Source organism: Galeopterus variegatus, unplaced genomic scaffold (genome assembly GCF_000696425.1).
Source record: "Galeopterus variegatus unplaced genomic scaffold, G_variegatus-3.0.2 Scaffold2527, whole genome shotgun sequence".
Taxonomy (NCBI): Eukaryota; Metazoa; Chordata; class Mammalia; order Dermoptera; family Cynocephalidae; genus Galeopterus; species Galeopterus variegatus.
The window spans coordinates 223,911-235,034 of NW_007728638.1; the positions used below are offsets into that span (position 1 = coordinate 223,911).

Below are 11,124 nucleotides of genomic sequence, written 5' to 3' on the forward strand. Positions count from 1 at the left end.
ACATGAGTGGTGCTCAGGACTCTGTGGGACAAGATCAGAGTTTACCACACATGAGAACTGCAGACTCAGAGCAGAGAAGAGGGAGAATGAGGAAGAATAATAATGGCCAAAAAATCCCCAAATTTGGTGAAAAGACATACAGTTACAAATTTAACAAGCACAGAGAACAGTTTTTTTTTTAAAAAAGGAAGCAGAGGCTCAGCAAACAAGAAAACCACATCTGAGCACATCCTAGCCAAAATGCTCCAAACAAAGACAGAGAGAAAATCCTGAAAGCAGCCAGAGAACAACAGCCTGTGCGCAGAGACACGGTACACACGCCAGAAGGCTGCTCATTAGGAAAACAGAGGCCAGGAGACAGTGGAATGACACTGCTAACATGAGAAGAACAAAAACTCTCAACCAAGAATTCTACAACTAGCAAGAATAAAAGAAAAAAAGACATGTTCAGATACATGAACACTAAGATGACCCACCGTCAGCAGAACTGCACTAAGAGAAACGTGAAAGGAAGGTCTTCAGGCTGACGGGAAATGAGACCACATGCAAATTCCAATTTTCAAGCAGAAATGAAGAGCAGAGGAAATAGTAAACACGTGGACAACGTAAGAGACCACTATTTTTTCTTTTTACTTTCTTAAAATACATGCAAATCCATCCATGGTATGCTAGGGTGGATGGTGCACAGCACATTGGATGTGACATGCATGATGACCACAGCACAGAGGACAGTGGGGCGTTTCCCAGTGGCACCCTGGGAAACGGCTAACAACTGGCAGGGGAGAGGGGGGAGAGCCCCTCAGTTGCAGCATTCGCCAATTTTTCAACTCCTACCTTGGCTGATTTCACGACACCAGTGGGACACCCAGTGGCTAACAACGCTCCCAGAGACTGGAGAACGGGCTCTCACGCGTGGCACAAGCTGGCCTCAGCACCCACCAAGCAGTACGGTTGCAAAAGTCTTCTGTTCTACCTGAAGCAGCTCAATATGAGCTCACAGTAGATCCCGAAACTCTAAAGGTGTACACTGTAAACCCTGTACCCGTTCTCACCTGGGGTCCAGAGACTGGAGCTCTCCTGTCCTACAGAAGCCCTCATAGGATGAAATCACTTCACTCCTAAGTCGCTAATCACATTTTCTTTACGGAAGTTCAAAAACAGTCACTCAGATAACCCTCTGCATCCTGTGGTTCGATGAGAATCCCAGGCTGAGGAAGGCAGCCAGCACCCAGTCTAAAGGCAAGTAGAGTAAGATGAACTTGTGGAATCTAGGTGGCGGGCACGCACTGTAAAATTCTTTGAACTTGACTATGCATTTGAAAGTTCTGATAATAAACTATTGACGAAACAGCCAATAGAGAAATTAAAATGATCAAGGCTTCTCAATTCCAGCTGCACACTGGAATCCCAGAACAACCCAGGAAAGGTAGTATGAGTGGTAGTTTACAATTCTGATTTTATTGTAATTCTTGTCTTATTAGAATTCATGTTCGCATTCATTGGGTTGGATTTTATTGTACCAGAAGTATAAGGCTTTTGGGGTTAAAGACAAGCTATCTTTTATCATAACAATGCTCGTAACAAACACAAAAACCTCAGTGACACACAACAAGAATATGTATTTAGCTTAAAAAGAACACTGTTTTAATTTATAATATGGTAAATACCTATAGATATAACGAACATAAACATGGATTCTTTGGAATCCATATTTTTTTTTTTTTTTTTTTTTAAAGATGACCGGTAAGGGGATCTTAACCCTTGACTTGGTGTTGTCAGCACCACGCTCTCCGAAGTGAGCTAACCGGCCATCCATATACAGGGATCCGAACCCATGGCCTTGGTGTTATCAGCACCACACTTTCCTGAGTGAGCCACAGGCCGGCCCTGAATCCATAATTTTTAAGAGTGCAAGGGGTTCCTGACACCAGAAAGTTTTAGAACTGCTGGTAAATGATTTGCAATTTAATTAAGTTTAATGAAACCATACCTTCCCTTCACTGTTCCACAAAAAAGATAATTCCAAAGAACAAAATTACAGCACTTGGCCAGTGCGGGGATCTGAACCCTTGACCTTGGTGTTATCACACTGCACTCTAACCACTGAACAAGCTGGCCTGCCCCAGAACTTCTTTCATTGAGAGTATTATAAAAAGTAATTTCCACCTCAACTTACACATTATGACAACTGCTCCCCAAGTCTCAGTTAGTTCCCAGAGAGTCTGCAGGACGGTCCTCAGCTACAGTCACGGGCAAGGCAAGAACTCGGAGGAGACACAGAGCATGAATGCAGGCACTCGGGGACGCACTGCACTGTACTGCACGTCGCCTCTACTCCTGACTTGAAAATTCCCACAATAAATAGCGTAGAAAAAAGTAACGTTTCACTGTTTATGTGTGCCTTTCACCTCTGCCACCTTTATTTTCCTTTCCTGTTCTCTTCAGTCTGACACAGCGGCTGAAGGCATCGGCTCTGGGTTTGAATCCCAGCTTACCTGAGGAACGTTATTGGCCTGTGACTCAGTTCTCCCATCAGTAAAAAGGGGTAATAATCTGCTCATGGAATCAACGTCGGAAGTAGCTATAATCAAGCCCTCAGAGAATTATTATTATTATTATTTTTTTAAAAAGGTGACCGGGAAGGGGATCTTAACCCTTGGCTTGGTGTTGTCAGCACCACACTCACCCAGTGAGCTAACCAGCCATCCCTATATGGGATCTGAACCCGTGGCCTTGGTGTTATCTGCACCACACTCTCCCGAGTGAGCCATGGGCTGGCCCAAGCCCTCAGAGAATTATGATTATCACATGAGTGGATGTAGTGAGCGTGGAACGTACTGCCTGACAAGAGCAGCATGACAGACTGTCCTGACTGCTGTTTCCTGAGCTTTAAGAGTCTGACCACTTCACGTGTTAGACTGTGTCACTGTAAGACTCCCAAGGAAGCAGAGAGAAACCAAAACGGAAGTGGGATACAGAAAAGACAGGAGAAAAACTTTACAGTAATAAAACTACAACCTAGAGTGACTTCAGACTTGCTGAAGAGAAATAAACTACGACCAACAGAATATTAAAAGTATGAACGAGAAACGTGACTAATAAACCAAGTTAAATTGTCAATCTCTGGACAGAAGAAACGGTTACTACCTATGACCTATGAATGGAGACTGCTCTGGACAACTCATTGTGCCCAGCTTACAAGTCTGCCTGCCTACATTTGTTCTGCCACAGGCACTGTCACACCGGCCCATCCTCTGCCTCTCTGAGCACCAAGGCATACAGATGAGGGAACGACAGATAACAGCTATATATTCTTAAATTACAGTCAGGCATCGCTTAATGACAGGGATACTTCTGAGAAATGTGTCCTTAGGCGATTTAGTCATTGTGTAAACATCACAGCGTGCGCTTACACCAACCTAGATGGTACCGCCTGCTGCACACCTAGGCCATGTGAGATAGCTACTGCTCCTGGGCCACACACCTGTTCTACATGTTACTGTGCTGAATACTGCAGGCAATTATAACACAATGGCAAGTATCCATGTATCTAAACATATCAAAACACAGAAAAGGCACAGTAAAAATACAGTACAAAACATTAAAAAAAGGCACATCTGTAGAATGTACTTACTATGGATGGAGCTTGCAGGATTGGATGTTGCTCTAGGAGAGTCCGTGAGGGGGTGGTGAGTGAAAGTGAGGGCCTGGGATGTGACTGTGCACTGCCACAGACTCTATACACAGTGCCACCTAGGCTGCCCCAAATTTATATAAAGACTTTCTCCTTCAATAATTAATTACCCTTAGTTTACTGTAACTTACTTTACAGACTTTAATTTTTTTTAACTTTCTGACTCATAATAACACTTGGCTTCAAATACAAACATACAGCGGTATAAGAATATTTGTGCCTTTATTCTATAAGCTTTTTTCTATTAAAAACATTTTTAACTTTTTTGTTAAAAACGAAGACACAATGGGCTGGCCAGTTAGCCACAATGGTTAGAGTGCAGTCTTGTAACACCAAGGTGACAGGTTCAGACCCCCCATACTAGCCAGCTGCAAAAAAAAAAAAAAACCTAAGACACAAATACACACTTTAGCCTAGGCCTGCACACTAATGTTGCCAGTAAGAAGCCACGTCAAGTGACTGGCCTGGAAACACAATAAAAAGTGATTAAGGACTGTGAAGGTGGACAATCAGAGATGCCTGCTGCCCGCCACCCAGGTGTGTCACATCTCACAGCAGCCACAGTCCTGAAGGACAAGAGCAGAGTGACAAAGCAAAGGCAGGCAGGCAGAGCAGCGAGCCAAGCACTGCATGCCATCTGTAGCATTCTCCGTTTACCAGTCACAGGCAGCAACAGTTTCCCCAGTCTTGCAATGTGGTGCAGCCTAAGGGAACAGGGTTTGTGGAGTCTGCGGTGGTGCAGCCATGTCCTCGGCCCTTATTTGCTCACTGACTCACCCAGAGAAATTTCCAGTCCTGCGAGCTCCATTCACAGTAAGCGCCCCACACAGTGAACCATTTTTACCTTTTATACCGTATTTTTACTACACCTTTCTATGTTTAGGTACACAGATACTTACCACTGTGTTACAGCTGCCTACGGCACCCAGCACAGTAGTGGGCCGGACAGGTGTGCAGCCTAGCAGCCAGTCTATACCACAGCTGTCTCCACCTCCACGTCTCTTCCACCGGAAGGCCCTTGGGGCAGTAACAGGCCAGGAGCTGTTGTCTCCTGTGATAATGGCACCTCCTTCTGGAACACCTGCAGAAGGACCTGACCAAGGCCCTTCCTGAGGAGGTATCACTTTTCTGAGAGATAGTCCATGGGAGTGTGCTTCGTTTGTTTCTTGTTTTCATCACACACTTATAAGCAGTGCACCATGAACATTTCTCTCTATTATTAGCGAAACCTTTCAGTGTAGGGTCCAAGTCTTCAAAACTTTTAAGGATGGGCCAGCCCGTGGCTCTCTTGGGAGAGTGTCGTGTTGGTAACACCAAGGCCACAGGTTCAGATCCCTATATAGGGATGGCCAGTTAGCTCACTTCGGGGAGCGTGGTGCTGACAACACCAAGTCAAGGGTTAAGATCCCCTTACTGGTCATCTTAAAAAAAAAAAAAAAAAACTTTTAAGGCACATGTTGAGGTCTGCAAAAGCTTCTGCTAACCCTTCCCTGTGGGTTTTCTTGGAGGTTCTTCCTTTTCTTCTCCTACAGTTTCCTTCTCTCTCATCCCTACTTCAGCTGTGTGTTCCTGTTCCCGTTCCAGCAACTCATCAGTCAGCTCCTCAGGAACCACCCCCAGGAGCTCCTCCATGACGCCTCCTGCACGCCCAGGTCAGTCGTCTGTCATCTCAACTGCAGCCTTGCTGACTTCTGCAGCCTCCTCACTCTTGGCACAGCCTTTGAAGTCACGGACGTACCTCTCGAGTGCCTTCTTCCAGACGCCTTTCATACACTCCTCGTCACACCAAGTTCAAGCAAGGTTCTTGTTGCAGCAGTAGATAGCATGATCCTTCCAGAACTGCACCAGGGCCTTCTCAGTTACCGCAGTGGCCTGGGCAAAGGTCCTCCTCAGGTCGTAGGCCTTAAAAGCTACTGTAACCCCTATAATCCATTCTACTGGTTGAATCAAAGAGGTGGCATCTGGAGGGAGAAATACAACTCTGATATCGGGATGATAATCACCAATAAATGGAAGATGTACAGGAGCATTATCAACACCACCAAAATCTTAGAAGGTGTGTTATTCTCCAAACAGTACTTCTCCATTTCTGTGGCAGAGCAGTTCAGGAAGGCATCCTGGAGGAGGAGCTGGGTCATCCTGGACTTCTCACTGTTCCTGCAGTGTGCGCTGGCCGTGTGTGCTTACTGACATGCCTGGAGACCCTGGGGTTCTCACTGTGCCAGATCACAAAGGGTTTCAATGTGCAGGCTGCAACACTGCCCCAACAGAGACTGTTATCCTGTCCCTAAAAGCCTTGAAACCTGGCACTGGCTTGGCCTCCTTATGGATGAAAGCCCTTTCAGGCATCCATTTCCAGAATAGGGGGGTTTCACCCACATTGAAGATTTGCCCCAGCAAGTAATTTTCCTTCACAATCAGCTCATCCAGAGTTTCCAAAAGCTCTTCAGCTGCCCTCACGTCAGCACTAGCAAACTCCCCGCTCACGTTCACAGTAGGTAATGAGTAACAATTCCTGAATCGTTTAAGCCACCAGAGCTAGCAGTAAATTCAACATCGTAGATGAGTCCAGCCTTTTCTATCAATGTCGCAAACAAATGTTTTGTTTTGCCCATGATCATCATGGTGCCAAGAGGGAGATGCTTCTCTCTGGTCATTAGAAGTTTCTCCATGTCTCTGACATAGGCCCTTCCTGAATTTTTGTTAGTCTCACTGCCTTCAATGAAGCAGGTCCTCCAGCAGTCACTCTGCTCCTGTTCTTCAGGACTGTAACTGCGGTGGAATGGGACACGCCTGCCTAATGGATGGTAACGTCTCTGATCTCCACCTCCACATCCTCGGTCACTCTTCATTTCACCTCCAGGTCAATCACTCAATGTGGGCTCTCACTGGCAAATGAGCCATGGATTTTGCACACTTAGGGGCTGTGATGAATGAAACATGCAATGAAAGCAAGTGCAGGGGAAAGGGCAATCAGCACGAGACACCAAGTTGCGGCGTGCTGTCCATGGCAAGCCTTGTTTTAGTAAGTAGGAGTACATGCCCAGGTAACAGTGACAAGTTTAGTACAGGAAACATGTAAATAAGCAGCATGGCCGGTGATGGGCATCAGGGTATTACGTACTGTGTATGACTATGCGCCAGACCTCTGCACGCCTGGTCACGCAGGCTTACACCAGCATCGCCACAGACACCCGAGTGGTGCGCTGCACCCGGACGTCATAAGGAGGAAGCCACACTCCACAGGGAGGCAGCTGTCCCGGGGGAAGAGGAGGAGCAGTGTTTAGGGCGCAGGACAGCCTGCAGACCTGGGCCAGCCGTGCAGTCCTGCGGTTGGAGCGTGCTGCCTCTTCAGTATGACCAGGTGGGGATGACCGTCCATCCCGATGTCATCTCTCAATCACAGAGTAGGGGTTCTGCGACCTCGCAGGACTGCCATGAGGGGCAAATGGGGATAATAACCCCCACAGGGCTGCCATAAGGACTTGCTGTGTTCATACCACAGCGTGCTCATACACATGGGACGTTTCCTGAGTTCTGATCTAAGTCAGAGACAGGTGGCTCTTGAGGATTTTGTCAGAATGGGGCTTTACATTTTTACTTTTTTTGCCAGCTGGCCAGCACAGGGATGGAACCCTGGACCTTGGTTCTATCAGCACTGCACTCTAAGCAACTGAGCTAACTGGCCAGCCCAGGGCTTTATCATTCTTTTTTTGGGGTGGCTGGTGGGTACAAGGATCCGAACCCTTGACCTCGGTGTTATTGGCACCATGCTCTACCAAGTGAACTAACCAGCCAGCCCCTAAAACAAAGTATTTACTGAGCATCTGTGAGGTACAGAGCATCATGCCTGAGACACAGGGAAACAGAAAAGGGCAAAACTCACAGAACACGCAGGGCAGGGCTCCTGGCCTCCCCACAGCTCAAGTTCTAGGAGAGGAGACAAACCTGTGTGCAAACAACTGGAGGGGAGATGAAGCCCAGCCAGTGTGGAGTGCCAGCCCCAAGCCCTGGTGCCCTAGGACAAGGGATCGCTGGGAAATGCGTCCTCTCACCATCCACTTCTGTGACACTGCAGACTACAAGCTCTATCCCATCTACTCCTACAAACTGCCTGCATCCTGCCCCTGAAAAGTCCCCTCTACCACCGCAGTTGGTTGGTTCTGAAGTAAATTCAGCACCGTGGCCATCTGGAATGGCTGCAGAAACTCAGACCTGTGGAGGCCACAGAGGCTCAGGGTGTCCCGTGGTCCCTGCACCTCGCAGCCCCCTCAGTGACTGGCTCACGCCGGAGCTGCGCTATCCAATGGGCAGTCACTGTCTCACTGAGCTACCTGAGTCTAAATTAAGTGAGAATAAAGGCAGTTCCTCAGCACGCTGGCCGCCCTGCAGCGCAGGAAAGGCACATGTGGCCGGTGGCAGCCACGTCAGCACAGGCAGAGAACATTCTAGCATCACAGAAAGTCATCTAGGCGTGCACTACCCTAGCAGGAAGGACTTATCTTGGTGTGGAATAGGAGAAGAACATACATGTGGCCGGTGGCAGCCACGTCAGCACAGGCAGAGAACATTCTAGCATCACAGAAAGTCAATTAGGCGTGCACTACCCTAGCAGGAAGGACTTATCTTGGTGTGGAATAGGAGAAGAACATAATAACGCTCATTTTCCCCCCTTTAATAAACATCAACGTTTGAGATTTTTACAACTAACATATATTCACATGTTACTTGTAGAAGTTAGAAAAATAACACACCTTCCTACATACGTGCTGATGAACGACCTGAGAGCACTTAACAGAATGTCACGGCAGCCGCCCCGCGCCCCCAGGCCCGCACCCCGCGGCCGGGACCCACCTCGGCCATGCTTGCCCGCCGGCCTCTTGGGTGGCGCCTCCTCCATGGAATGTGCGGACGTGTGCAGGGCACCCTCCAAACTGTTCCCCACGCTGCTAACCGGGGTCTCGGTCCTTGGCGCCACCTGCGGGAGCAGAAGTACAACCGTCTTATTTCCTTCCCTTTAGTAAAGGGGGAATGATTTTCTTTGTTCTTTAAAAGGCATTCATATTTACCTCGGTTTCAAACTTTTCTATAAAACATGAATTACTAGTGTGATAATAAGCACTCCGTGAAAAATACAGCCCAGGTAACTTTGGCAAATGTGGGAGCTTATGTCTGTGTCAGTGGCTCATAGGACCAGATAGAAACTATGTGAGCCAAGTTGGCACGAATTTATATACCTTTATTTGAGACAAAACCTTATTTTTATATTTCTTCAAATAAAATAGTTCCCTACAAAACTATTTATATAGGAGGACTTAATACTATCCTTCTATAAATGTTGAATAAATTATAAAGTGCTCTAAAAACAACAGTTGAGAACAGAATACAAGGCACCTATTTGGGTACAGTTTGAAAAAGCATATTCTTTTTTTTTTTTGTCTTTTGTCTTTTTCCGTGTCCGGCAACGGATCGCAACCCTCAGTGTTGCCCCCGTACCGGACCGGGGACCAGCGACGGGATTGCAACCCTCGGCGTTGCTCCCACGCCTCGCTCAGCCAGTGAGCGGGAACCGGTCTATATGTGGGATCCGAACCCTCGGGCGGGAGCACCGACGCGCTTCCCAAGCGGAGCACTATCCAGTGCGCCACCGGGCCGGCCCTGAAAAAGCATATTCTAAAATAACAATCCCATTTCTAGGAATTCATCATGCAAAGTACTTACATGTGAGAAAGATCTGGCTAAGGGGGGTCACTGGCCGCAGCAGTGTTTGTAAAGAGCTGATTAAACCACCTATAGCCCCCCCAACCCCCCACAGCTGGACTGAAAACCGTCCAAAGACAGGGGTGGGGGGTGCCAGTGATGAGAACTCACGCTACCACACACAAGTGTAAATCAGGTCATGAGATAGTACCGTCTGCTCCCTTTCTACATTTCAAGTGAACATGTTTGTGTGTAAGTAAACAGACCGGAGAAGGATCTAGCAAACCGTTAACTATAGTGACTGCTGGAGATGGGGAGACTTTCCTGGGTAGGGTGGGGAGGGTTGTAAAAACACTCCTTTTTCCGCCCCATCAGTATTTGAAATTTGACAGCCAAAATATATTTACTACTTGTAGGGTTTAGAAGAATAAAAATTACTAATGCTTAACCGCAATCTCAATTTAATATATTTCAAAACTTTAAGCACTGTTAAGGAAAGGCATAAGATTTTAAAATTTCTTGAAGGAGGCGTGAGCTTCAAAAGGCTGGGAAGCACTTTCCAATGCACGCAGAAAGCGAAAATACTCATGGAGGAAGAACACCGACGTTTGGTCTCAGTCCAGCCCCGAGCAGCTGTCGCCTGAGACACGGATGCCACCAACCCCTCTGGCCGTTATTTCCATTATTTCTGTCATTACCAGGATGGTAGTTAGCAGTTGATCAAAATACCTTGTAAGTTCCCTCACAGGTACAGAACCCAGAGCGGGGCGCGCACAGAAGTAGACAGCGGGAGGAAGGTGGGATGGGCGCCATGCCTGCACCTTGCCTGCTGTGTGCCCATACCCTGTACCAGCAACTCATGCCGCTCCCAGCCCATCAAAGCCACCAAGCAGGGAGCCGTCTCTGGCCATGCACGCAGGGTATGTGAATAACAGGCCCTGCTCGGCTCAAGAGACACCTTTCAAGAAAAGCAACTCATCCCCAGGCTAGTTAATGTTGAAGTTACAAAACTCAAGAAAACGAATCCCAGCCATCCAGTACTCCTCCAGAAAGTCAATTCTTCTGATAACCTCACTAAGATGTTATCAAGGAAATTTTAAGTTATAAATTTTAAATTACCCATATTTGTAACCAAACTAATTGGTAATTTCCCTTAGATTTAACAAAGTTTCTTTCATCATTCAATGGTTACAGTATTCCCCAAATGAGCTTTTTTCCCATTAAATAACAGAATAGATATAAGCAAGACATAAATCTTACTCAAAGAGAAGATTTTTAGTTCTAGGTAGTAAATATCACTTTGGGAAACAACTCAGCAGATTAACATTTTAACCTTGTACTAAACATAACCTCAACAGACCCATCCTATGCCGCCTGACTCAGGAACTCCCACACTCCTAGCTGCTTTAGGTAAGCAGTTCCCTGGCCTGATCCTAAGGAAAGAGACTTGTCTTGACAGCTGACAACATAAGTGCCACTGCACTGGCTAGTGGTGAGTCTCCTGCCCCAAGCAAGATCTTGTGCACCACGCCCCACACTAAATCTCCCTAAACAGCCCCCAAGGAAGAGGAGGGTGTAGGGCAAAGCTGCAGAGCATGCTGCAGAGAATACAGCTCCTGGAACGGGCAGACAGACTGAACCTGGATTTCTCCACCTGGACTGCACACTTGGGCCACCAGGCACTGAGAGACAGAGACCACATGCCCGCCCGCCCCCCCCCCCCCCCCCCC

The 11,124-nt window shown here is 47.3% G+C and overlaps 1 protein-coding gene across 1 annotated transcript in view; it reads right to left on the reverse strand.

Moving 5' to 3' along the window:
* The window catches only part of ZCCHC14 (zinc finger, CCHC domain containing 14), a 71,173-nt gene that overhangs the window by 37,034 nt on the left and 23,015 nt on the right, over nucleotides 1-11,124 (reverse strand). Inside the window, exon 2 of the mRNA XM_008582159.1 lies at nucleotides 8,549-8,672. Within this exon, the coding sequence (XP_008580381.1) occupies nucleotides 8,549-8,672 (124 nt within the window). The remainder of the gene's footprint in view (nucleotides 1-8,548; nucleotides 8,673-11,124) is intronic.